The 27,111-nt window shown below is 43.4% G+C and overlaps 3 protein-coding genes across 6 annotated transcripts; 2 read left to right on the plus strand and 1 right to left on the minus strand.

The window, feature by feature from the left end:
• Nucleotides 1-350: 350 nt before the first annotated feature.
• Nucleotides 351-18,840, plus strand: LOC120822997 (transcriptional regulator ATRX). Its single transcript, XM_040183039.2, has 35 exons — nt 351-576; nt 1,727-1,833; nt 1,926-1,981; nt 2,815-2,843; nt 3,094-3,215; nt 3,363-3,479; nt 3,653-3,762; nt 4,562-4,629; nt 4,717-6,503; nt 6,883-6,952; nt 10,949-11,094; nt 11,269-11,448; nt 11,525-11,633; nt 11,781-11,871; nt 11,975-12,157; nt 12,274-12,418; nt 12,528-12,637; nt 12,803-12,946; nt 13,037-13,214; nt 13,325-13,462; nt 14,193-14,368; nt 14,446-14,563; nt 14,865-14,995; nt 15,088-15,161; nt 15,247-15,308; nt 15,403-15,559; nt 15,679-15,770; nt 15,866-15,971; nt 16,064-16,241; nt 16,629-16,820; nt 16,935-17,078; nt 17,208-17,273; nt 17,368-17,463; nt 18,286-18,414; nt 18,493-18,840. Exons 1-35 carry the CDS (start codon nt 557-559, stop codon nt 18,616-18,618), a joined length of 5,757 nt encoding a protein of 1,918 aa, XP_040038973.2. The 5' UTR covers nt 351-556; the 3' UTR covers nt 18,619-18,840.
• Nucleotides 18,834-23,981, minus strand: ccdc61 (coiled-coil domain containing 61). Of its 4 annotated transcripts, none has more exons than XM_040183047.2 (13): nt 23,591-23,981; nt 22,583-22,740; nt 22,415-22,497; nt 21,674-21,834; nt 21,409-21,561; nt 21,114-21,321; nt 20,920-21,002; nt 20,580-20,788; nt 20,410-20,488; nt 20,126-20,320; nt 20,006-20,039; nt 19,733-19,799; nt 18,834-19,633 (listed from the first exon to the last, which is right to left on the minus strand). In XM_040183047.2, the coding sequence occupies exons 2-13, from the start codon at nt 22,728-22,730 to the stop codon at nt 19,539-19,541; spliced, it is 1,515 nt and encodes a 504-aa protein (XP_040038981.2). In that variant the 5' UTR covers nt 22,731-22,740; nt 23,591-23,981; the 3' UTR covers nt 18,834-19,538. The 4 variants fall into 4 exon arrangements, with proteins under 4 accessions (XP_040038981.2, XP_040038983.2, XP_040038980.2 ...); XM_040183049.2 differs by having other exon boundaries at nt 20,580-20,785; nt 23,591-23,872; XM_040183046.2 differs by having other exon boundaries at nt 20,580-20,785; nt 20,902-21,002; nt 23,591-23,872.
• Nucleotides 22,931-27,090, plus strand: itpkca (inositol-trisphosphate 3-kinase Ca). Its single transcript, XM_040183053.2, has 7 exons — nt 22,931-23,163; nt 24,677-24,767; nt 24,886-25,099; nt 25,686-25,890; nt 26,082-26,183; nt 26,273-26,344; nt 26,438-27,090. The coding sequence occupies exons 1-7, from the start codon at nt 23,152-23,154 to the stop codon at nt 26,642-26,644; spliced, it is 903 nt and encodes a 300-aa protein (XP_040038987.2). The 5' UTR covers nt 22,931-23,151; the 3' UTR covers nt 26,645-27,090.
• Nucleotides 27,091-27,111: the final 21 nt, after the last annotated feature.

The raw sequence follows: 27,111 nt of genomic DNA on the forward strand, positions 1-27,111 counted from the left end.
AAGAAATAAAATAAACAATCCATTATTATGTTTTCGCTGGAAATAAAAGGGACAGATTGGTTTGAAATTAGCCTACCAATCAAGGCCGCTGTAAACTCTCGCAGTGTTTGGTTAGTTGCAATCTTCAACCTCACCGCTAGAGGCCAGTAAATCCTGCACACCGATCCTTCGCTGACACAGGTGTTGTTTACCTTTTTGTAAGTAGGAGAGGAACAGTGATAGTTTTTGTGAAAGCACATTAGGTTTAGTGTAAAACTGTAAGCACGAATGCAAAGGATCACGCAAAATAAAAAAATAAAAAAATAAAAAAAACAAATACATCCTACCTCCGGTGCAGCAGGTGGCGGTCATGAACATTATGTTGACGCAGTGGACCACGCACTCGAGAAACAAACTAGAAGAAGAGAAAGCGCCCATTATTCCGGCTCTTTACAGCTATGCTTTTTTATTGGTTGGGACTGTGTCCGTATAATTAGGGCCGACTTGTTGCCAGATTCAATTGGTATCATGAAAGAATAGGGACTTGAACTACGTTGGTTGTTCACCCCTTCACGATATGTCTGCAGCGACGCTGAGGTAAAAACCTGCGGTTGTCTAAGCGAACGAAACTCGAGTGTGTAAAAACCGAGCTAGCATAGCAGCTAACTAGCTGTCGCACCCAACAGCTATCTGCGTTATTGCCGCTGACAACGGTAGTTTTAAGTTAGCTAACCTAGCCGCTTACCCCTAACACACATTTAGAGTCGTTACGGTCGGGGGGATTTAGACAAATGCGTTTGCCGGGAGCCTTGGATGTGACGTTCACCTGAATAATAACAATTTATCTTTCGTAGCCATTGCTGCAGTAAACCCTACTGCTTGGTTCCTACGTAGCTAGCCCGGGACAACATTGATTTACGCACCCAGTTGTCAGCTAGGTACACAACTTAACTAAATCTATGCGGTCTAATACAACATGCATGCATTACATCTACTCGAAGGTTATGAAGTCTAACTTCTAGGTTGTGGGCTGTTGAATTTCAATTGTGTCGTTTAGGTTTGTGGAGAGCCCAGGCGACCCAGTTTGTTTACGCGAGTTATGCTTGTGTCCTGCAATGTGGGTCACCGGCTGAATCATTGTTTTGTTAGTCCAATTGCATTTTCCACTGCTATTGTATGTATTGGACTGTAAAAGTAGTATGGCGGCAAATCACTGTCAAAAATCGAGAGCGAAAATCAGGTTGATGCGCGCGCGTAAATCAAACATCCGCGAGCAAATCTCCGTCTCGCGCGAGATATTTGCTCACTCGCGAGGTTAATCTCTGCTCGCGCTCGAAGGTGTTTTCTACGCGCTCGCTGTTTTTCTTTTTGACAGTAAGGGGGCAGAGCCAGTCACCATGGTATCTACATCTGATTGGTTACAAACCCCATCTTTGGATTGGCTGGAGTGATGCATTCACACAACCACAGAAGCCCATTTCCGCACTGAAGAAAGGGGATAGAAAGTCGAAATTATGAAATAAAACGTTGTCAAAACACAAACGCCCCCCTTCTGTAATCGTAGTGGACCGTAGATGACAACCAGCTATAACCATCATTTATCATGATGCGGATGTTTGATTTCACCAAAACCGCTTCATGTTACCTAATACTAACAAAGTATTACTCTGATTTTGATTAACAAGTTAGCAACTTCCACCTGACTTGACAAGTTTACCATGGTTTTCTTTTTTTCCCTCGACTGTAGCACCACTACAAGCAAGCTGAATGTTTTGGTCAACAAACTGCACGAGTACTTGGCTCATTCCACTGTCGAGGACGACAACGGAGCACCATCCTCAGAGGAGGCCGATGGTACGGTTTCTCATAATGAGGAATCCAAAATCATCATATTTCTATAATCTGCATATTTATATGCTTTATTAACAATGTTATTCTCGTTACAGGCCTGATAAACAGGAGCTTCTCTGGGGAGAACTCGACATGTCGTGCTGCGCCAGTGGTAACTGACCCGTCTGTGTTTTGTCATTTGTAGCTCAGGTTTGAACTAAAGGTGGTGACAACTTTGTAGCAGTAACTTTTAAATATTATCGTTATTTTTCTTCTGCACAGTAAATTGCCTCTTACTGGCAATATAATATCCCAAAACACCAAATTGTATGTATACTGGCAAATCTGAAACCTCCTGATATTTTAAGGGTAGTTTGAAGTTAAAAAGGTAATCCCGTCACCCTGTATGTTGAATTTAGTGGAACTTGGACAATTTATGAAAAATCCTCTAGTCCTAAACTCTGGCAACCAAAATGTTGTTTATTTAATTTATTTACCACAAACCAATCCCACGACTTAGTAAGACATTTTCCCAGATGCAATTGGTTTCGATCAGGTTGCATTTTCTTCTGACACTCCATTAAGGGGGAAAGTTTTTTTTTTTTTTCTGAAATATCCATCTATAAATACTGCATTTTTTAAAAAAGAAATTAAGATGGAAGTGCACTGCTGAAGGTGCAGCCGTTAGCTCCACAATCTTACTCTCACTTATTTGTTGTTTATATTTGTAGTGACCGTTTTATCAATCTCCCATGATTCCTCCCTAGATTAATTGTTTCAGCTCGCCAAGCTGCTGTCTTAACTCCCTCGAGTACACCTTATCTGTAATAATTCATTTTTGTATCCGATCGCTTTAATTGTGACATTCAGTCTCATAGAATGAAATTGTTTGCATGAACCAACTACATGCTGCTGAGTGAGCATTCCCCAACATTACGTGGACAATCACAATTGACGTTGAGTACTTGCAGTAAAGCTAAACTAATGATATTCTTTGTTTTGTAGACTGGAGGGCATACCAAATACTCAAGGAGGTGAGTCAATATTTTCTACCGGCAAGCATAGCTATTGGGTAGTGTGAAAGTCAAGATTTAATGCCCAAATATTCAATACAACTCATTGCTGAAAATACTGTATGTTGAAATAAGGTAAATGCATTGCAATTAGGATGCGCCGTGTGTGCTCAAACCAATGTAAAGTTGACTCGTGTGGTACACTGTTAACCTGACAGGGAGGACTATTGGTTGTGGCTGAGACTTACTTTTTTCTGTTTTGATGTACAAGAAAACCATCCGTTGTCATAAAGCACTCTGGGCTGGATGAATCTGGGGACTCGAATGCAAGTGAGGATGTGGATCTACCAGTCAGCGTAAATGGTCGGCTTGACATCACGAGATTACCAAAAGGTAGGTCTTAGCTGTTTCCTCACTAATTTCCTTATTTACTCCTTCTTATAACTATTTTGTTATGCTAATAATAATAATAACAATAATTCCCTTTTTGATAACAATGGAATATAATTGATTCGTTGGTGATATCGTTTGTTGACACAGGCACTGTTCTGGTCCGGCCTGAACCTGTTGATAGTGGAAGAGATGACTTTAGGGGTCCTGAGTTCCGCAGCCGGAAATCCGGCGTACTGCGTAAAGAGTTTTCCAGAAGACGAGTGGGTCAGTCACTGCCAATTGGTATTATTATAACGTATTATTGCTCATCACTTTATGATTACTAAAACTCAAAATGTAGCTTGTTCCTTATTTGGATGTGAGCGAGATCACTGGTTTGGCTTTGAAGTTCTCATCGTGAAGTTCTCATTCCACTAATGAGTTGTGTCTGTTTTTAGGAGTTGATCACATGGAAATTGTCAGTTGCACTGCATGTGGCCGACAGGTTAACCATTTCCAGAAAGACTCCTTCTTTCGACATCCAGTTCTGAAAGTACTTATTTGCAAGGTGAGTCGTCTTATAGATTTTGGAAACAAATCCTTAATATCCTGTAACCTCTGAATGGTCAGAAGTTTTTTTTATTTGAAACGCATCAGCTCGAGGTGAATGTTGATTGCACTGCTATACAGTAATGACTCCAGAGATTCTGCGATTGAATGTTACATTTAACATTCAACCCTAACCCTACGGGTGGATCACTATGCATCTATTATTCATAATCCGATATTGCATCAATTGAAGCAGTAAAACATGGAACACCCATCAGTTTCTTAAGCGCCAAATAAACAGAAGTTTGCAATCAGCACGGCATGCAGCAGGTTTCCTCATGTTCTTCTTATCGCAACACTGAATGAATCTAATATCGTTCCTTCATCAATGAGGTAGAAATCTGCCCTTTTTTCGTGGGGCAGTGGCAATTTATCCGTGATATGAGCTATAGTCATTTTGCTAGAGTTGCTTGGTGGAACCGAAAAGTCCGCAAGATGTAACCCTCTCCTGAAAACGATCCGGCTAACTCCGTTAGCCATGTACGAAGAACTCTGTCAGGTTGTTTTATGTTAGTGCGGTTAATACATACGTATTCTGAGCTAAGTCTGTCAATGGATGGATGGCTCAGATATTATGGTACTATGAAAATAACCACATTTTAAAAGAATAAATAATGTTAAAAGTTTCTGTATTTGAAGGTAATAATTAAAAAGGGCCATCAGAATTGCAATTAATGTAAGTTCCAATGGTTTTTTTTCATCTATCTTACCTGCTTTTGTAAAGCTAACTTTCTTTTTAACGTTTTTATCTTTGTCAGTCCTGCTACAAGTATTACTCAAGTGATGACATTAGTAAGGATGGGGATGGAATGGATGAGCAATGCAGGTACGATTTGTTCCATTTGATAATTGAACACTGTCCCTACCTGCTGAGCTTGTTTTTTACTACTTTTTTTTTGTTTACATCATGCAGATGGTGTGCTGAAGGAGGCAACCTGATCTGTTGTGACTTCTGTAGTAATGCCTTCTGCAAGAAGTGTATCCTAAGAAATCTGGGAAGGAAGGAGCTCTCTGGCATCCTGGAAAGCAAATGGTACTGCTATGTGTGCAGCCCAGAGACCCTTTTCGACCTGGTGGTGGCCTGTGACAATGTGCTGGAGAACATGGAGCACCTGTGGTACCAGCAGCCCAGGAAGAACCGAGTGGAGCCGGAGAAGTCCGAACTTTACACCATGTTGCCCCACTCGCCACAAAACATCCCTCTGGATAAGTGGGATCACACTGGAATGGATGGTAATGTGGTGTTCAACTATAACACGCTGCAGATTTCAAAGGATGTTACCAAAAAGGCCAAGCATTTAGTGGACTCGACAAACATCCTCAATCGGACGTTTGTCAACTTCATTCATACTGTGACGGCAGACCAACAAGCACCTACTGTTCGCAATCTGTACCTGAACTCTTTCTTGACGGTAGTTAAAGGCCTGCGAAAATCCCTCACGGCACTGGAGGACAGCCTGAAGGAAGAATTCAGTGACTTGGATGTCATGAGCTGTTGGGAAAAGTTCTTTAGCGATGACTTTGACGCGCAACCTGTAACAAATGCAGACACGGAGCCAGAGATCCCTGATAAACGGTGCTTGAGTGACTTGCAGAAATTAGCAGCTGAACATTTGGAAGATTATGACTCCGGTGACTCCAAAGGTTTAAAGCATCAAAGCGGGAAAGAAATGGATCCAGAGTTGCATGTAGCGAGACCGAGCGCGCAAAAGATTGGCCTGCAGCCTTCTCAAAGTGCGCTCAACTTGACTAAAAAGCTAGTAGTGAAACTTACCCCTGTACCAATGGCACGAGGTCCTTCCTCCGACGCCCCAGAGAAGGACGTCCACGTGAACGATAAGGTGTCAGATGGAAAGGATGCATCCGAGGCCCGACAGCCGGGCCTTGTGGGTGCCAGGGCTGACGGCAAGGTGACGAATGACAACGGCAATACACCGCAACCGCACCCGGAAAAGGAACAAGGCAATCGACGCAGTCCGCGTTTGAAGACCACACCTCTGCGGCGGCCTAGCGACGTCCTGGCCAAAACGGCGTCTTCAGCGGCAGACAGTGATTCCGACCCCGAGGAAACCGCCGTCTCTGCGGCAACCAAGAATGCCGAGGATCAAAGCGGGGACGGAACAAGAGACGACTCCGACTCTGATGAAGTCCCCGCAGCTCTGCTCGAGCGAGCGGCAGCAACGCTGAGCTCCGATGAACCCCAGAGCGACGAGAACGGCGGAAAAGCCTCAACTAAGGTGGCCAAGAAGTGTCTCTTTTGGCTCACCAAGAACACCCCGATTTCCCCGGAGAACATGCGGCGCAAGCGCAAAATATTGGACCGCTCCCCCGAGTCTGACTCGGGTGGCAGACGGGTAAAACCCCGAAGGGGCAGCGGGACGGATTCCTCTAGTGACGACCAGGACTCGCAGAAGAAAGTACAGCACCTGAATACGCTGAGGCCAATAGGGAAGCCTCACCTCGTCAAACGAGAAGAAGAGGCTGTGGCGAGAAAACAGGGTAGGATACAGGCCCGGAAGTCCAAGGCTAAAACTAATCGGAAAGAGATGGAGTCGTCATCCTCGTCAAGTGATGATGAAGAGGACGACGACGAGGATGATGACGACAACGACTCTGGAAGTGAAGCAAGTGTTCAGAAGATGAAGCCAATCACTGAAGATGTGGCCTTACAGGGAGGAGCAGGATTCCACCAATCCTCGGGTGAGTCGTAACAATAATTATATGTCTAGATCCACGGTGTATCTTGTATCAATGGACACTGCCTGTCGGAAAGCTAAACGGCTAATGCTAGCCATCATTAGGCTGTGCTTTGGAGTGCTAGCTGCAAGTTGACTAATAAAGATGAAAGTCAACACACACACACACACACACACACACACACATTAAATGGCTTTTAAAGCTTGACATTTTTTGTTAAGGGGCAGTAATTAATATTAGTTTCCCCTTAGCTTTTCATGCTGCAATGAGTCACAATGTCCCTTGGCATGTTGGTGTAATGCTGCCGAATTCACCCATTCTGTGTTGTTCAAGTTGACCTCTATGATCAACCAGTTAATCTTCCAACTTCTCGTTTTTGTAGGAGATGATGAGCAGTCTGGGCCCTCGTGGGCAGCCGCAGCAGATGATGGTGATGATGATCCAGAAAATAGGTACGGTTTAAAGAGACCGGATGTACATTTAGTTAAAAACCCTAAATGTAACAAAAAGGCAACTTCCAAACCTTGTGCAAAATCTAGCAACACCCTGGCCATTATGACTCGGTTGCGCTCTAATCAATCAAGACCAAAACGTAGCTGCACCAGAGGCCCGGCAATCAAATACACATCTTAATGGTACACTGCTGAGCAGATGGCCCATGATATGATGCACTGAGACTGACAGAACAGGCTTCTGAATGATGAGCATTATATACGTCTTGTGTGTGGTGGTTCTAACCAAAATTGTATTGGTTTCCTATACTCAACACACATAGAATGCTTGTTTTATTTAATGTGCAATACAGTATTAAAATACATGCTACATGTGTTTTACTAATATCCGTTGATATTGGCTATTATACCATACTTAATATGCAGAGAAAAGGGAAACGTCACAGTTGACCCACTTTTCCCTTAAAGAGGTCAGAGCCCACTTTTAATCAATGAATGAAACTTTATTTTACTGCACAATCTGTTTTCAATGACGGTATGTGGACATATGTATAACATGTTAAACTTCCCCTTATGATATTAGATAATGAACAAATACATGTTGTCCTCCATTGAGCAGCACGTACCTGTTATTTAGAGGTGAAGTACAAAGTTTGAAACATGCCTGTCAGATTCTCTGCCCACATCTACATTTCGAGAATGAAATTCTGAAAGATCATCTTCAATCACCCAAAATTTGGCAGCATGTATGCCCCTTTATGCTTCACCTTAAAAGCTATACTTTTGATGTTATGCTTTAAAATGAACCATACATCAGTTATTGGGATAATTAAATTTTGCCCTTATTATAATAACATGACAAACTTATTGAATGTAAAGATATCTGACCCAATGTGCTCTGTAAATGCTACTCAACGTTTTCGTCCTGTTCCCTTTTTTAAATTCTGGACACACAACATATTGAATAATTATTTTGCCTCAAATGGCTTGAGCTTTATCTACGGCTGCCTTTCCATGATTGAAGTGTTGATTCATTTATTCTGTCTGTATGATTTATTATTCATCGCTTTTGTAATACAAAATTGATAAATTTGTAAGCACAGAAATTGTTTCTGGTAATAAACACCCAAAGCCTCATCCTAACACCACCGACATTTGTTACATTTTCTTCCAAGTTAAAAAAAAAATACAAATCCCAGAAGAGGCAACGTCAACGGCCAGTTGCAGTTAAAATATTTTAAAAGCCATTTCGACAAGCTTTCCTCATTCTATTGTTAAATTGTGCGCTTATGTAAGGCGCCAATATCACGGCGCTGCTATTTAAACAATGTTGCCACCAATTTGTTATGACGTAACCATCCTGGAATGAAGTCTCTTCTTTTGGAACCATTTCATATGTAAGCTACAACCTCGGGGAGGTAAATTAACTGCGGCCCCATCAACTTCAAAATAACAATGGTCCTTGTGTGATACCGGCACTCCCACAATCCCACCTGATGTAGTTCAGAGCCGGCTTCTTCACTCTCACTAGCGGTGTTGAGTACTCACTTGGACCAATCAATTAATTCGGACACATCCGGTGTACAACTGGCTAAAGGTCTCAGGTGAAAGCTAATAACATGAGAACCAGGAAGTGTTTCCTAAATTCTCAATGACCAGATATTGGTCTTATTCTAACTATTTGGTGTCTGATGGTTGGACTTGTTGAGTGGTTCATAAAGCTACTACTGGCTTTAGACCTTATCTGTATCTGTCAGTGTTATTTATTTAGGCGTATATATTTGATATAGACCTGGTAAAGGTGGTGTGAGCTTGGGAAGGTTTTCTTCTGCATATTTTGAAATAAGCTATAGTTGTATAATCAGCTTTCTACTTGTAGATTTTAGAGACCGTGACGTTTTATTTCTCTGACATGCTCTTGCAGAGGTTCTCGTAAAGGGTTCACTCTCAAATTACACGTCAGCTGCTCACCTCAAGTCCGGAGGATCAGCACAGGATATGTGTGGAGATTTTGCTGTCATAATTGAAGGCAAAAAGTTACAAAAGATGGAGCCCTTAAAAACAACTGAGATGATCTATCCTTGTATCCACTCAGTGGCCTTGAAGCAAACCTTCTTTGCCATTTATGTGTGGCGTGGTGGTCCTGGGGAAGCCTCAGTCGATGTTTTAAGCGCTGAAATACTTCCGAGCGCGCATCGGACACATTCAGAGCTCACAAGCTTCATTATTTGTTGATGGTCTTAAGTAAAATGTAAAATACATAATTATCAGTTGGTTTAAATCCCATCACAAATATTATGGCTGTGATGGAGCTGCTGTTCGTCTTTCCTGCTGTTCAATGTTTTCTTCATTGAAAACGTTCATGTAAACCAGAAGTAGTGTTTTTGTTTTACCCCACTTTCTATACACAGAATATACATTACTGCTGACCATTTTCTAACTCGTACTGCTCGTAGACCCGCCGAGACTGGAGCCCTGCTTGACCGGTGAACCAGCTGTTGCGTCTTTGTCTAAACTCTCTAAAAAAATTAAAAAAAAAAAATTGTTTAAAAAGATGAATAGTCTTCCGGGTCAGAGCTCTCAAATGTCACAGGAAACGTTGTATATCTGCGAATTGAGAGTGGGTTGTGAAATGACTATCATACAAAAAGCAACCAAATTCACATTGTGTGTGTTTTTTTTTTTTTAATGATACCCGTTTTTGTCTCATGTTTTTTCCAGGTCGGATTTCCTGACAGCACAGCCTTGAATGCGGTGCTGTTAGGCGACAATCACTTAAATCTGGGATATTGTAGCGTCCTTCTGGCACCAATGTGTTTTTTCTCTTTTTCTTCAAAAGACAGCTGGACTTTATCGTCAGAAAAATGGTCAGCAGAAATGTAAAGTGTACCCTGTTAATAGTTAGTGGGCTGAAACCTCAAAAAAATACTGTTTATCCTATTGAATTCCACACCGCATGCTATCCAATGGCAATGATGCCAAATTCACAGGTGGCCGTATTTTAATTTTCTTCAGTGTTTTCCCGTTTCGTCCTACTTCCCAGTTGAGGTTGTCGATGAGATCTCCCGCGCCGTCCTCTCTCTGATGCTTTGTCCGTCTTTGCGATTCTGCAACACGACCTTTACTATAAACTCTGTAGACGTTGGATTTAAGGTCGGTGACGGAGTCTCCAGTGACCTGCAGAGGCAACCGCAGGTTGAGAAGATGTTTCACTCTGCCTGTAATTACACGTCCACGCCATGTTGTGAAATGCGTGTTGAACACGGGTGGACGTAGAAGGGTTTTGAGAGGATTACTAAGTGAATGTACTAATGAATAATCAAAACACAATATGGTATTGAAACCATAAACTTCTTCAATATAAAAACATAAACTGTATCAGATTATGTGGATGCTTTATGTTCAAAACACTGTTCTCCACTGGAGTCAAAGAGTTAAGAACAGTTGTAAATAGTTTAGTGAGTAAATATTTATGTGTAGTCTTAGTAATTCAGTGTTTGTGTTGCACTTGTTTTTGTTAAGTTTCCTTCCATTTTGGATCAAAAAGCTTGTGGCCCTTTAATGGCAAAAGTCACGATTGTAGAGCGATCAATGCAACGGTTATGTTCACACGGGGGAAAAAATGAGTGTCTTATGTTGGACTCGAGCAAGTGAAAACATTGTAAGGAATAAAACTGCTCTTTCCCTAAAAAATAATACAATCATATGTTGTATTTTTTTTTTTTGTAATAAATTCTCTGAAAAAATGTGTCCTTTTTTCCTGGTATTGAATTATGCATGTATCTCTTTGTGGATGTTATGTCTTAGGATATCTGGTTGGATTAATAATGAATTCATCAGAAGGACTATTGGCGTATAACCAACACTAAAGAACACTTATTTTAAGTACACCTGTAATTAATTTCGCTGTAAAGTATAAGAATACCCAGCTGCAGACGTTATTACTGATCATGAAATGAACTTCAGGTGCCTTTTTTCCTTCTCCACTTTTGAAAGAATCGCTAAGAAAATGCTATTGGCCCAAATCAAGGCCAACTACTCCTCGGGCGACGACGTCTCTTCGGAGGAGGAGACGCAGGGTGATGACTCAGAGGATGAGAAGGTCAAGCAGGGAAATGAAGATATGGAAATCGATGAAAATGGTAAGTATTATTTTTGTTTTTTAAAGAAGCAAATATCTAGCTTCCCACTTGTGTATTTAAAAAATAAATAAGCACAGGTATTGTTTTTTTCCCTTTTTCCTTCCTATTGACTTTTTGATTCTGATACTGTCAATGGTGAAGATTTGTAATGGTACGACCCCCTCCCTTCTGCAGGGGACGAAGAAGTTACTTCAGACTCGTCCGACTATTCGTCCAAAGAGGCCAACTCCAGGCACCACCTTCTCCGCCACAAGCTGACCTTTGATGAGGGAGCGCAGAGCGCCGAGGCTTCGCCACGCAATGTTGTAGCAAAGCGCGAGGGCAAGCAAAGATGCGGCAGCAGACCCCTCAGCTGTAAGGCCGCGTCTAACCATTGAAACTGAACCGTCAACCTGCTCTGCTTTAATGTCCCACCTCAATGTCTTTCAAGCCGATGGTGAGAGTGAGGAGGAAGGGAAGGAGTCTGAGCCGGAGGATGTCGGCATGAGCGAGGAGCTGAGTCAGTCGGAGGACGAGGCCGGGGGAAAGGGACCCGAAAGGTACGTTCGTTTCAGGGGGTCCATCGATGAAATCCAAAACAAAAGAAGTATAACGGAAGGACCAGATAATAAAATAATGGATTCGTCTGCCACCGGGGAACCAACACACACAAATGAATTTCCCTCTTCTCTCTTTTCTTGCTGCAGATTATCAAGCCAAGTGAAAGAGGCCCCTCGCAGTAACGAGCCGAAGAAACCAGTGCCCTGCATTTTGTTGTCTGACTCCAGCAGTGAAAAGGTGTGTTATGTAATTTCTTTGTCCGTAGCCGTTACCGAGCTTGGGAGTTTGCCCTGATGTCTAATTGTCGTACCGCTTGGTGGATCCTGCTACGTTTGAGCAGAGTGATGAAGAGAACATCGATGAGAGCAGCGACAGTAAATGCACCCCTAAAGGACGCAAAAAGATCCGTGGAATCATCGGCGTTGAGAGCCTCCGTGCGGAGACCCAGGAAGCGCTCCGAGAGGAGCAGGAGAGAGTCCGACGTCTGGCCAGCAGGGAACAGCAGATGGAGGCCAGGAGAGAGGTACGCCACAATGAATGCATGTTAACATAACTACACAATAAATCACCATAATTGTTCTTTTGTTTTTTTTGTCAAGAGGAGGATAAATCTGTCAAAATGGTTCCTTTGGTTTCCAGATTATTGTTATAGAGGACGAGCTGTCTCAAGTGGCGTGCCCCATCACCACCAAGCTGGTCCTGGATGAGGACGAGGAGACCAAGAAGCCTCTGGTTCAGGTGCACAGGAACTTGGTGACGAGACTGAAGCCCCACCAGGTGGACGGTTAGTTTCCGCCGTCTTTTCAACCCCACGCAGGAGGACACCGCTATTAATGCTGATACGTTTTGCTGTCTACACAAGTTGGACTTGCCGTGTTTTTGTTCCCCAACAGGAGTCCAGTTTATTTGGGACAGCTGTTGTGAGTCTGTGAAGAAGGCCAACTCCTCTCCTGGGACAGGCTGTATTTTGGCACACTGCATGGGCCTGGGGAAGACTCTGCAGGTGAAGGCATATCCACTTTAGATAGACTTGTTTGCATTAAATGATGCAAAGAAAATGAGTACAGCCAACATTGTATACTGAAATGCATTATGATTTTAGTGCTTGCAGTATTTTCATCACCCATCTTCAATTATTCCTCCTTTTCATGTCTGTGATATTTTGTAGGTGGTAACGTTCCTCCACACGGTGCTGCTGTCAGAGAACCTCAAATTCAGAACAGCCCTGGTCGTATGTCCGCTGAACACCATCCTCAACTGGGTCAGCGAATTTAAGAAATGGCAAAGCAGCATGCAACAGGATAAAGTTAAAGTACGCAAAATCACAGATGGCCAATACTTATTTTATGTGCCACCGATGCTTTATCGGTGGTTAACGTTCAGGCGCACACGTATGTTTCAGGTCACAGAGCTGGCCACAGTGAAGTCTCTTCTAGAACGAATCAGGGCCCTGCAGAGGTGGCATGACGACGGAGGGGTTATGATAATGGGCTACGAGATGTACCGCATCCTGTCACTAGCCAAGAAAATCCAGGATGAGGAGTTGAAGAAAGAGTTAAAGCGCATTCTGGTGAATCCAGGTACAGTCACTGTGTCGCGGCACGATGATGTAAAAATGTCTTCAGTGTCCATGGCGTTGCTCATTAAAACTCATTCGAGGGGTTTTCTCCTGTGTTCTTCGGTTTTTCAGGTCCAGACTTTGTTGTTTGCGACGAGGGACACATTCTGCGCAACGAAGTATCCAACATCTCCAAATGTATGAATACCATCCGGACCCAGCGGAGAGTGGTGCTAACTGGCACCCCGCTACAAAACAACCTGAATGAGTGTGAGTTTGCACCACTATTTTATGTTCTATTTTAGCATTGAATCACCCTGCATTTGAAAGGATGTGGGATACTTGTATATTTACGTCTCAAAAAACAAAATCCAAATGATTTGTTTGGGTGTCGGGAAGGATGCTTATCCTAGTGGATGACACATTGATTCACTTCTTACAAATAATTACAAAACAAATGTTTTTACAAAGGAAATATTTCTACTGATGGACAGTAAACCTTTATATTATGACCAGGTCAAAGTTTGGTCAAGAATGTTTGAAATTGGCAGCCTAAGCCTACCAAGTTAATTTATGTAATAATATCCTTGTTTATTTTTTTTATAAGTTGATCTTGTTACTCTTGAAGATACTGATAATTGGGAAAAAGTCCTAGCTTTGTATAAATAGTACTTAGTGTATTTAATGATATCATAATGGTTGTATTCCTGCTAGCTCAGCAGGAATGTTAGTTTTCCTTTGTATGTTAAGATTATTGAAATCGGTTGACATGACTTTTTTTTTTAAATCCAGAAACTCCATAATCTTATACACACTTTAATCCGCTTCAAATCTGTCATTTTCCACTCGTCTTTTAACGCATTTGAGTAAATCTGGAAATTAGGGACCCAAATGAATCATTTATTTTCCATGGAAATGCGACCCCAAGAATTGAAGAGAAATCTTGAGATATTGAAATTTCAAACCCTTCATGTCGACACATTTGTTTGTGCTCCCACAGACCACTGCATGGTCAACTTCATCAAGAGGAATCTGCTGGGCTCTCTGGGCGAATTCCGCAACCGCTTCATCAACCCCATCCAGAACGGCCAGTGTGCTGACTCCACCTCCAAAGACGTGCGAATCATGAAGAAGCGAGCGCATGTACTTCATGCAATGCTGGTTGGGTGTGTGCAGGTAAAAATGACACTGTAAACGTACACACACACTGTTTGCTTTCATCCTTCTCATCTCCGTGTCCATGGGTTTCTCAGAGAAGAGATTACTCCGAGTTGACGCAGTTTCTGCCTCCCAAACACGAGTACGTGCTGGCAGTGAGGATCTCCCCGAATCAGTACAAGTTGTACCGCCACTACCTCGACCACGTCACCGGTAAGCGTCTGTCTTCACAAATTTACTCTAAGAGAAGTACATGTACTCATTGTAGGCTGGTCTTTTTTTTTTTAAATGATGTCATTAAAGTATCTACATGTATTGTTCAATAGATTTGTCATTATGTAGTATTGATTTACTTGTACGTAGCTCTAGTTTAGCCTTTACTGTTCTCAGAATGATCATTGATGGTGTTTGGCCTCAAGAGAAAATGGTGACCTTTTTTCCACATTATTGTTATATTGGGTAGTGTGCCTCCAAACCATCCCACCCAAGTGTATATAAATGTGTGTTTTTCCAGGTATGGGCTCCATGACTAACCCAGGTAAGGCGAGAACTGGAGCCAACCTGTTCAAGGACTTCCAGGTGCTCAGCCGCATTTGGACTCATCCCTGGTGCCTTCAGCTCAGCTACAGCAGCAAAGAAAAAAAGGTTAAAAAATAAACCCCATAATTGAACGCACATTTATTTCCTATTAGTTGATGTTGGGCGTTTTTAATATTTGAATCTGATTTTTAACTCAGAGCCATTATGAAAAGAAGGACAAAATGAAAGCTGCAGCTCTGCAGAGGAATGAAAAAACCACTGTGGCTGCAAGGTGAGACTCACTGCGCAAACTGCAGCGCTCGGCCTTATTTCACATTTTATTAATAAACTTTATCCACTTCCTCTGCGCGCTGTAGTGGACTGAGAACGGACGAGGCTAACAGAGGGAATAACAATGACGGCGGTGCAGCAGTAGAAGGTATTAAAACTCCCGCTCCTCACTGATGATACAGCCCCGGGGGCCTTGCACGCACTAATAGTTTCTGTCCTCTGTCTCATTTCCTGTGTCTTAGGAGAGCAAGCAACCATGAGCTCCACGTCTCAGGGCCCGGGCGAGCGCTGGTTCAAGGATCTGCTGTCTGAGGAGGACGCCAAAATCATGGAGCACTCGGGGAAGATGATGCTCTTGTTTGAGATCCTCCGAATGGCTGAAGACTTGGACGATAAAGTGTATGTTTCTTATCTCATCAGAAGCAAATCCAAACACAGAAAGACTTCCAGCGGTCTGTGAAGACACTGACTTCCTCGTATCTAACCAGAACATTTTTTTTTTTTTGTTGCATTTTTAGGCTTGTGTTCAGTCAGTCATTGATCTCATTAGACCTGATTGAGGATTTTCTCAAGGCTTCTCACGATGCCAGAGACCCATCGTTATTCAAAGGTAATGTTTTGATGGCAAAGAAAGTAATTTCATACATGCAGGAAATGTCCTCCTTGGTGGTTAGATGTGTGCATTGTTCTTCATTGTTCTGACAGCCCGCAGCTGGATTAAAAACGTTGATTACTATCGTCTCGATGGCTCCACCAACGCCGTGTTGAGGAAGAAATGGGCCGACCAGTTCAATAACGTCACCAATGTTCGGTACAGATTCTCCGACCTTTATTTCTGACTTATAAGATTCAGACCGTCAAATTGCAACGTTTGCCTTCTGATTGTAATGTTCTTTGTTTTAGCGGCCGACTATTTCTCATCTCGACGAGAGCCGGCTCCCTCGGCATCAACCTCGTCGCGGCCAACAGGGTGATCATCTTTGATGCCTCGTGGAACCCCTCGTACGACATCCAGAGCATTTACAGAGTGTACCGCTTCGGCCAGCTCAAACCCGTGTTTGTCTACCGCTTCTTGGCTCAGGTGAGCTCACCGCTCTTCATTGAAATCTGTCTCTTTACAGCTGGTAGTGCGCAGAAATAGTTGGTTGGATAATTTTTAGTTTTTAAACGTCCTGCAATGAATTGTCAATTTCAATTAAAGAATACTAATTGAACAGATTTTGGTAGTTTCTTGATCTGCCCGACACGGTGTTGACCTACAGTCCAAAAAACCTGCCCTGTTACTAAAATGTTTCATTTATCGAATTGAAGCTCCTGTGTCTTTTCTGTCGTTATTTGGAAATACTGGATACTTCTATTGAGCGCACTAAAACATTAGTGTATTGGCAATAGATCTCCTGTATTCTCGTTCTGGACCCATAAACCCTTTTGTTGTCCCGTTTGTCACTGCGATCATTTCCATCTTCAGGGCACCATGGAGGAGAAGATCTATGATCGCCAGGTGACCAAGCAGTCTTTGTCCTATCGAGTGGTGGATCAGCAACAGATTGAGAGGCACTTCACCCTTTTTGAACTGACTGAACTTTACTTATTTGAGCCGGACCTGCTGGACGACCCGAACTCTAAGAAAAGCAAGAGAACCACCTCTGTTTTGCCAAAGGTGACTTTATTTACAGGTTCCTTGAGCCCATGTGACCATTTTAGCAGCCGTGTGTCAGATGAATACAAGCTTTGCCGTGTAAAAAAAAAAAGACTTTTTGTGCCTGTTTCTCAGGATAAGATCCTGGCACAGCTGTTACAGACATGTAAAGACCAGATAGTGTCTTTTCATGAGCATGAATCTCTGTTGGACCATAAACAAGAGGAGGAGCTCAGTGAGGCAGAACGCAAAGACGCCTGGGACGAGTACAAGGCCGAGGTAAAGAGTTGCTCACTGCAAAGCACGGATGCTAACGAGCTCCGTCTGGTGAAACTGCGCGAGCTACATTCTGAAGGGTTTCACGTCACACTTGTATGTTTTCACTGGATGGAAATGTGTGTCTTTCAGTCTTCCAAACCTCCAGCCAGCTTGAACCAGAACCCATTGGAAACGAAGACCAATGAGGAGCTAGTGGTATACATTTTATATATCAACAAAAAAAGATCCTTGAACTGCTTCCGGTGATGTTTGTGCTTCATACATGGATTACATAAAAATGTCTTTGCAGGAAATGCTGAACAGGAGCAGAGCAGATGTGTCGCTGGCTTTCCTGTCAATGCAGAAGACGATGTCGCACACTATCGACGACTACATCTTGCGAGTGGTGAGTGACTAACTTTAGGCTTCATGGGAATGAGGTAAATGGGAGATTTAAAACGAGGGTATAGTTTTAGCAGTAACAAAAAATCACTAAAGCAAATTGGCTGGAATATGTCCAACTATACGTGATGTTGTTCCTAGATTGATTGTTCTTATTTGCAGGAGTTGGTTATCTTGCATCGAGGTGCACTCTGCATAGGGCTCCGTTTGTAGCTTGGTGCAGAACATTGGCTGCAATGTGAATTGAGTCTGGGCTTTGACACGATGAATCTATTTTTGTCTTAGTGGTACTTGAGTTGCTATTCAAACAAAAAATCAAAGGGGAAAGTCAGCCAGATTGTGGATGAAGCAGTTAATCTGTTCGCTTCTGTTGTTCCCGATCAGATCACCAGCTTTTCTCTGAACTGCTGTGTAGTGTTGACACAATCAATTTGAACACCTCCCATAGTTACTCAGCTCTCTAGTCGGTAGACTGAAAATAGCCAATTGCAAAGATTTGGTTAGTTGATCACCCTTTTCATTTTTTGATAAATATATTTCCACGTCCCAACATTTCAACAGTTACCACCTGCTTCGGTTTGACTTTTCCCCAACTGTAATGGTTTACTATTTTACAGGCAAATCATTATTCTGCCCTTCTGTCTCCAATTCTTGTTTATTACTGATGAACAAAATCAGTGGACGGTTTGTAGTGTATAATTTCAAATCAGATTAGGTTAACTTGAAGAATTGAACCGTATGTCACAGTTGAGACCTGTGTTTTCTTAATGACTACGTATTGTTTCAAGTTGCCGGCAGATTCTAACTAACCATTTATTTATTGCAGCGGCAACAGTATCCTGTGCTGCCTGAGGCGGAGGTTGTGGCTAAAGCCACGACCTGGAAGGTGTTTGATGAGAAGGCGCAGGAGCGAGGACAGGCCTTTTATCGAGATATTTTTACACAGCAGCAAAGGGTTAGTAAACATCTCCTTGTGTGAGAGAATGTGTGTGTGTACAAATAATCATCGTGTTTCAATCACATCCCTCCACAGCTCATGAACAGCATTCAAGTGATACTCAACAGTCGCAGGATGCAGGCGGTGACCTTGAGCACCGCAATCCAGCCCGGACCAAGAGACGCCCCCAACCCGGATGTACGTTTGTCCACTTTGACTTGATACTTTTGAACCAATGAATAGCAACACTGTCAGCTGGTAGGATCGTTTCAATAATGTTACTTTTAACTTGCACACAAGTGTCTTTCTATAAAGAGTTAGCTGCTTCGTACCAAACATAATTTCAATCCCTTTAAACAGCAACTATTGTATATGATTTTGATGTGGCTGTTCCCAAGTCTTGCAATTCTAAAATAAATAAACAAAGCTATTGGTTCTTTGAAATTGTCTGTTTGTCTTCAAGCTGCACTTCACCAGACATGCAAAACAGAACGGGATCATTTGTTATTAATTCTTTAAAAGGCATCAGACGGAGGAGCCACGATTAAGTCTCTGCATGTACACATACAACAATTCCTAGAAATGTGGCAGTTTCACTACCAACAGACGGGTTGTGTTCATAAACTTGCATGCACGATGCAATGACAATAGTATGGATTTGTGTATCTAAGTATTCCCTTACACAAAACATTATCAGAGATTAATACCGTTCTCTGCTTTCGGGATAATGGGTCGAAGGGTTCAAGCTGGAATGACATTTAACCACCAAATCTTGACATGATGATGTGCATGCGGTCGGGATCAGGATTAACAAATCACATTCACATCTGGCAACACTCTTCCAAAACACATTTACGTAGAGTGAGATGATGCGCACTCACAGGGAAGAAAACATCAAGCGTGTAAACAATGAAAGAATATTTACTGACTTCCCAAAACAGTCCATGCAAAGTTGATTTTGATGAGTTGTAAAAAAATAAAAACACTCCGTCATCTTTTTAAGTTAAAAGAAATGATATTTCAGTGCAGAAAAAAGGTGCCCTTCACAGTAATGGCTGTAGTTTCCTGAAGTTCAACGGGAACCCGTTGCTTATGTTTGAAGTTCAACATCCCTCCAGTCTGCGGAGTCCTAGCTGGAGGTGTTAATGTCCTGTATCCAGGTCCCTCATGTACTCCTGAAGGGCCAATAGCCTGGCGTCGATCTCTGACAGCTCGGCCCCCGTATCTACGGAGCTCTCTGGGGTCGGAGACATGACATTATATTGACATGCTGCGTGGGGGCTCGCTGGTTTTTCAACCCGGATCATTTTTTGCAGCAATTAATTGAGTTAGTTACCTTTGTCATTCACTCTGTGGGTTGGAGTACTGCAAAATGGTTTCCTGGTCAAAAGGCCTCCTCTAGACTACAGATAGTGAACGTTAAAAAAAGACAGAAAATTACATAAACACACAACCATTATGAATGGCTGTTACGAGAGAAATAGAATGAGAATGGACTATTCAAACAGTCAATGCACATCAATGAGCACCATTCTTTCTATTGAGTCACTCCCAATAAGTATATACATGAAAGCAGCAACTAACAGAGTTAAATTAATTAGTCACTCACCGCATTGGGTCCGTTATGAGTTGCTTTCCTTCCTCTATAATCACAGAAAACCAGATATTACTATAACCAGCTAAAGCAACGGAGACTTGACACAAAACTATTGAGACGTAATGTCGTCACCTGAAAAGATTTTGGGGCATTTCGTCCATATCTGCCAACGAGCTGGCGGAGGAGTTCCTACTCGCTCGCCGCTCCACCGATAAACTCCTGCCTCTGCTGCTGGGCCGGGCCGTCTGAGGGTAGGCCTCTCTGGAGCGGGAACGCCCCCTCTCAGGCAGCGTGGGTGACGTCAGGCCCCTCCACACCTTCCTCTGTCTGACACAGAAAACAGGCCTAAAGCAGTCGTTCCCGGCAGCGACGACAACAAACAAACAGGTGGCGACGGAAAAATATTGGCGACCAACTTTTTGAGATCGGCCTCTTTCAGTCTGCGCTGCCTTTCTTGGATGTAGGCTGTCGGGTCAAAGCACTGCACCTGGGACCCTGTTAGACAGGCGAGGACATTCGGATTCAAACACCTAATCGGCTGCGGAAAGGGGTCAAACTATTGCGACGCCGGGATCAGTGGCGGTACCGGTGGGGGAAGGCGACGGCCGGGGTATGCGAGCGCGTGGTCCGGAGGAGTCGGCTCTTCTGCCTCTTTCCTCTGACCTTTGACCTCGGCCATCCATCCGTTCTCTTGATCCCGAGCGAGCCCTGACTGTCCCGTAGCCTGACCTCCTCTCGCGGGACACCGAGCGATACGCTTCCCTGTCGACGCGACCCGACACCGGAGTCACTCTGCTGCAGGCACAAAGAGGACGATGCACCGCGCAGGTGAATAATGTCCAGGTGTCACATTTTTACCCTCATGTTGTAAGTGAATGAAATAAAGAGAGAAAGTAAAGATATAGTACATGATTAGTTTGTCTAACCCTCTCCGTAGTAACGCCAGTTCGCTGGTCAGAGTCTTGACCCGAATGCGGAGAGCGCACTCCGATGCTCGCAAGTCCTCGAACTAGCCGGGGCAGGATGGAAAAAAAGAAAAGTTAAAACCAGCCGAGTAACAAAGGAAACGCCATTAAATCTTTGTCTGTTGACCACTTTAAAAGGCGCGTAAGAGGTGCACCTGCTCCATTAGGAGTCGCTGCTCCTGGCATCTCTTGCTCGCTGAACGTTGGCTTTTGGCCCGCTCCTTGACCAGCTGCTCCTCCAGAGTCCTCACCACGTCCCTCACCCTCCAGTCCTCTCGGCCGGCTGCGGGACCACCTCCGCTGCTCTGCAGCCGCTCCAGAGCCTTGGCCATGGCGTCCTTTTCTTCTTTTACCAGAGCCAGCCTGAAGACAGTAGAGGAGGTTTAAAAAAAAAAAAAGTACCATGTCAATTCCTTTTGGTTGCAGTGAAGCGATGAGAACGTGACCTACTCTGCCCGTAGCCGTTGTATTTCTAGTTCTGCAGATTTGTTGATGCCATGAGAGGAGACGGTTCCCAGCTCCGCCTTAAGAGCTCGGACTTCCTTCTGCAGTGCCGCCGGGTCGGGCTTACCCACATAGGGCAGGGGTAAGGGGTAGTGTATCCTACAGAGCACAGTCAGCAAATCAGATGCGACTGCCGCAAAGGTTACCAAATACTGAGAAACTAAATTATTTTTAATATGTTGCCAATGTAAGTTGCGACGGAGAAACAAACCTGTCAAACTCCACGGTATATATGAGGATGAGGTATCTTTTGGCAGTGAGAACAGATGACTGCTGATGGCCATGAGGACGACTAACTACGCCTGCTTTCCTGTTACGAAGCAGCTCCAGATCCGCGTAGGTCAAGAGGTCGAGAGTAACAGAATCACTCATCTGTAGAAAAGAAGCTCAAGTTAATGGTCCAACATTAGAAATTAAACCAGTTGGGGAAAAACAACAACTTGTAATATCGGTTTTACTGTTGTATTAAGCTTCAAATTATAGTAAAGTAAATATGTTTTTCCTTTTCTGGAATATTAGAAGTTTATAACAGTTCGAAAACTTCAGTTTTATTGTCCTAGCACAAATTTGATAGTGTTTTTGTGGTCTGTGTCTTACTTTTGTTTTAGCCACACACAGCAGCAATGTCTGAGGAAACTGCACAAACAAGTCTATGTGCAGTGTTACAGATTTCTAAAAGTAGACAATTTTTTCCCATTGTTTCTCTTATTTTCCTCTGGACTTTCGCTCTCCTTTTGTCTCCTGTTTCGGAACACTAATGAATAGCAGAGAGAAAATAAGACATCTCCAGATAATTGGACGTTTTCTTGCTCAAGTGGAAACATTAAATTCGAATGAATGACTCTTGCCTCGGCTCACACAGCCTGAAGCTAAATTGTGTCTGTTCAGATCTTTCTATTTGCGCCAACACTGCATTTGTTCCACATGCAGAGAAGTGCACCTTCACACGTACCTTTCTGACGGCTGATTCCAACATGCTGCAGAAAATGGGGAATTGCTTGAAGTTGCCAGTTTTGCGGGTGAGGTCCTCAATATCTGAAAAAATATATATTGAATATCGCGAGTGAGAATACTCATAACGGTTTGGGCATTTAATCTATAATAAATGTATGCTGCTTACATGCTGGATCGAAGTCCCCTCTCCATTGATCGGCTGTCACCGAATCAGAGATTTCTACTATCAGCAAACCCTTATCAACCTCAATCTTCACGGAAAACGCCACTCCTCGAAATACAATATCCTCCATCACCTCGGAGCCCTCCTCCATCTCTCCGGGTCTGTGTAGGATAAGTCACTTATTATATGTCCACATGTGGTTCATGGCCTCAGAGTACAAAATCACACCAGCAACAAACCGGTTATGTTTATATTTTCAACTTTTTTTAATAGTGTTATATTTATACTTCAGATGGATGGATTTTGCAGCTTTGTACTGGTAATACAATAACCTACAGGTAAATCATTAAAGGATCGATGAGTTATCTCGCTGACTGCAGTTAGTTATTTTAAAACACATCCCCATCGTGACCGTCTTTCACCTGCGTCAATCACAACACACCGAGAGGGGCGCTAGCGAGCAAAACCCAGTCAATGTCGAAAAGGTGTCATCATCTTTATTGGGGGAAAAAGTTCTGGATGGTCGCTCGTATAGTTCGTCGAGGACTCTGCAAAGCGCCAGAAGAGAAGACATGTTTTACGAGGTAAGATGGGAATCGTGCGTCGCAATTTTGATTCCGCGCATGAATGTTTGTTTTATGTTTTTCGTTCGCCGAGTTCAAGCGACACGAAATCAGCGCAAACGTCATCTTTCACCGTAACGTTGCGTGCACGCTAAACAAAGAGCCGGGGGGGGGGGGGGGGGGGTCCACGTTAGTGCTGGTTCAGGGTCATATGTGTTACTGAAATACAGAACTCAGTTAACGATAAGTAGAAGATACTTAACGTCGATAGATCAGCTAGCAAGAGTCAACGTTAGCTACGGCTAGCTAGCATCGGCCGTCATCGTCAGTTAACGCGAGTTGCCGTTATTTATAACTTGAGCGAACTTAACGTTATCGCTGCTGCGTCTTAGTCGGTGTGCGCATAAACGTCACACATTAAAGGAAAAAATAAACACCGTCAAGTTACCTTTTGGTCGCAGTAATGCTCCGTAATGAGGTGAGTTGTTAACGTTAGCTAGTTAGTCGTTGGGCAAACATCGCAGGTGCGCTAGCTGGCGCTGGGTGAAGTGCGTGAGGAGGAGGAGGGCCGCTGGATGTGCGGGACAGTACCGCCGCTCCCAATAGCGATTTTGGAAAGCCGCTGCGGAGACAGGGAGCGGTTCAACAACCGGGAACGGTTAAATTCTTCTTCTGCACTTCGCTTCGACGATGACGCCTCTTCTTTGGCTCGAGGGGGCGGGGCCGCCCCTAGTGGTCGGGAATAGACACCGCATCTCCGCACTAGAGCGAATTCAGCGACACTGAGAACAAATGGTGGTGTAGGAAGTACCAGATATTGTATCAATACAACAATATATGGGCTACACCACAAAGAGGTACCAAATATTCTTGCTGAAAAATGGAGTTTGTGTTAATTATTAATTAATTATTTAAGCTTTTTTATCAACGTCATTGATTTCGCTTTTGGTCAAAGTGCGGCTAACTTCAATGGCGGTTTATATTTTGATAGTTTATCTCTTAGCGGTCCGCAACTCTTTATGAAATGATCCCCGATTGTGTATATACACAATCTACAAAGTCATTATAAAAAAATCCATATCTCCTTCCAGAATATATGGAGGTATACCTGTACACAACATCAGATATGAGGATATGAAAATAGTGGACATAAAAGTCCTTCCAGTCGCCAAATTAGTTTGATTGTGTCTGCAACCCATTTTGCACATGACAAAACTGGGTCATGTCTCATGTCGACATTAACGCCTGTGTGGTTCGCCTTCTACTGTCGAGTTATGTGATGAATAGCAAAAAAGTTCTTGCTGTAAATGTTTGATGAACCTGTTGCACAAGTCCAGCGTAGACCTCGTCCTCGCTTCACTCACATGCTTGAATAAGGGTTTCCATGGAGACGTTGATCACTCATATTGCAAAAAGTCGAGTGACTGAGTCTGAAGTCACGCGGGAGAAGTGTGACCCAGAGTGTGTGTGTATCTGTGTGTGTGTGTGTGTGCAAAGGAATGAATAACTGAGGTATTTTGGCTTTTCCACGCAGAGCTCCGCATGGAAGAAACACAAAAGTTCATCACTCCTACCCATGACTCCCAAGAAACCTCCTCAGTGGCTGCAAGTGGTCGGACATGCAGGTTTGTTTATCTGGTCCAACTAGTTGGTCATTTTGCTGCTCAGAGAACCGATTTTAGTCGAATAATATGTGGTTACGCGCAGATGTGAAATAGAATTAGTCTCCCTTTCCTTTTCCAGGCAGCTTTCACGTTGGGGATTATGGGACACTGCTGAAGAGATTTTGTGAGGGGGAGCAGCAATGCTACCTCAGGCTGATGGAGGATGTGTTGAGGCCCTATGTTCCAGCCTATCACGGTGTGGTGCAGCGGGACGAGCAGAATTATAACATAATGGATAACTTGCTGACCCATTTCAACAGACCGGCCATCATGGACTGCAAGATGGGGAGCCGGTGAGTTTTGATGGTGCATGTTTTTGTGATGGAGCAGTTTAGTTTTATTTCAGGCGTATTTGACGGATGAGACCTACAGTCCTACAGTGATTCTCAAAAATGTATCCTGATTATCAATATATTAGAGCAGGAAATAACAAAATTAGAAAAAGCCAGTATATTACTTTTAAGCTTCATTTAGTTTCAGTTGTCAGACAAACAATTTTATTTTTTTGGAAACAAATAGATTATGTCCAAATGAGCTTCTGTTTAGCTCAAATTATTTTATTAGATGTTCCTTTCTTTCGATATTGGCGAAAGTGCATTTCTTCAAATTTGGCTCAAACGTCCAACTGAACTCGATGATGCCATTTATTCCAATTTGGTGGTGACGGGACCTCACAAATGATGTTAATGGTCATAGCTCAGGCAGCAATTATGATATAATTATGACTTCAGAATGATGAAGAGCTAGACAAAAAATTGTAAACGGCAACTTGAATGATTGCCTCAGGCATGCAACGTTAATTCTGCTCAAAGTACAAATGGTCTTTAATGCAATTCATAATTTCCATTAACAATAATCGCGAGGCACTTCCCTTCACAGCACATACCTCGAGGGGGAGCTGCTGGTGGCCAGAGAACGGCCCCAGCCCCGTAAAGACATGTATGACAAGATGGTGGCCGTGGACCCAGAAGCCCCGACGATGCAGGAGCGATCCCAGCATGCAGTGCTGAAAACCAGGTACATGCAGTGGAGGGAAACGCTGAGCTCCACAACATCTCTGGGTTTCCGTATCGAAGGATTCAGGGTAAGTTCATCAAAGATGGTTGTGTGAGGTCCTTGACACTTGATACACTATATATATATATATATAATATATATATATATATATATATATAATATATATATATATATATACACACATATAAAGGGAAGGTTGACAATCTTTTGTAGTCTAGCAGCTGCACATTTTGAACTAAAAGGCCGTTTCCTTTGCAGAAGTCAAACGAAGAGTGTCACACAAACTTCAAAAGGACCAAAAGCAGAGAGCAAGTGATTGAAGCACTGGACAACTTTGTTGATTCCAATACTCAAATTGTGGTGAGTTTGACCTTCACTGACTTCCATTCAGGCAATAGATGCATTTGTTTTCCCCTCCTTTCTTATGGATCTCGTATCTTTCCCTCCAGTGGGGATATCTCAGACGGTTGAAACAACTGCGGCAGGTCCTGGAGGCGTCAGACTTCTTCAGGACACACGAGGTTAGGAAGTGGGGCGATTTTTGCAGCTCATGCCGACAATCCGGCACATTGGTCCAGTGGTGGGACTCTCTTCTAACAGATGTGTCCCTGCAGGTTGTGGGCAGCTCCTTACTGTTTCTGCATGACTGGACAGGTAGAACAGGAGTCTGGATGATTGACTTTGGAAAGACGGCGGTATTACCGGCACACCTCACCTTGAACCACCGCACTCCCTGGGAGGACGGCAATCGAGAAGACGGCTACCTGTGGGGTCTGGACAACCTCATTGATATGCTGGCCGACATGCTGCCCCTGACCTGAGCGCACGTCTGAACGAGTGGAAATTCACTCCTAACCCTTCCGTCACCACTCGTGAGCGAGTGACTGCAGATGCAGTGGCTTCTGAAAAGTTTGTGTTGTCAGAATTGGGAGAATTAACTCGGTACATAATGAGGGTGTAAAAAAGGAAGATGTGATTGACTCCAAACAGATTTTCTTTTAGCAAATTACAATAATATTGGTCAAGAGATCATCCGTGATTAATGTAAATCCCCACCTGAGCCCTGTGAAGATTGACCACTGAATAGACCTACACTCACCTGTGCTGCCACTCCTCGCTTCGGCAGGAGACGCCGACCCAGCTGTCTCGAGATTATCCTTATTTTAGCGAAAACATAGCACAAGCAATTATACGCCAAAGACGACTTGGCTGTTTGGGAAGATCTGCAGTTTAAATGTCACACTGTGTCATTAAAATGGTGCTAAAATGTTAGTGGACTTATTTCCTG

This window comes from Gasterosteus aculeatus, chromosome 7, assembly GCF_964276395.1.
Source record: "Gasterosteus aculeatus chromosome 7, fGasAcu3.hap1.1, whole genome shotgun sequence".
Lineage (NCBI taxonomy): Eukaryota > Metazoa > Chordata > Actinopteri > Perciformes > Gasterosteidae > Gasterosteus > Gasterosteus aculeatus.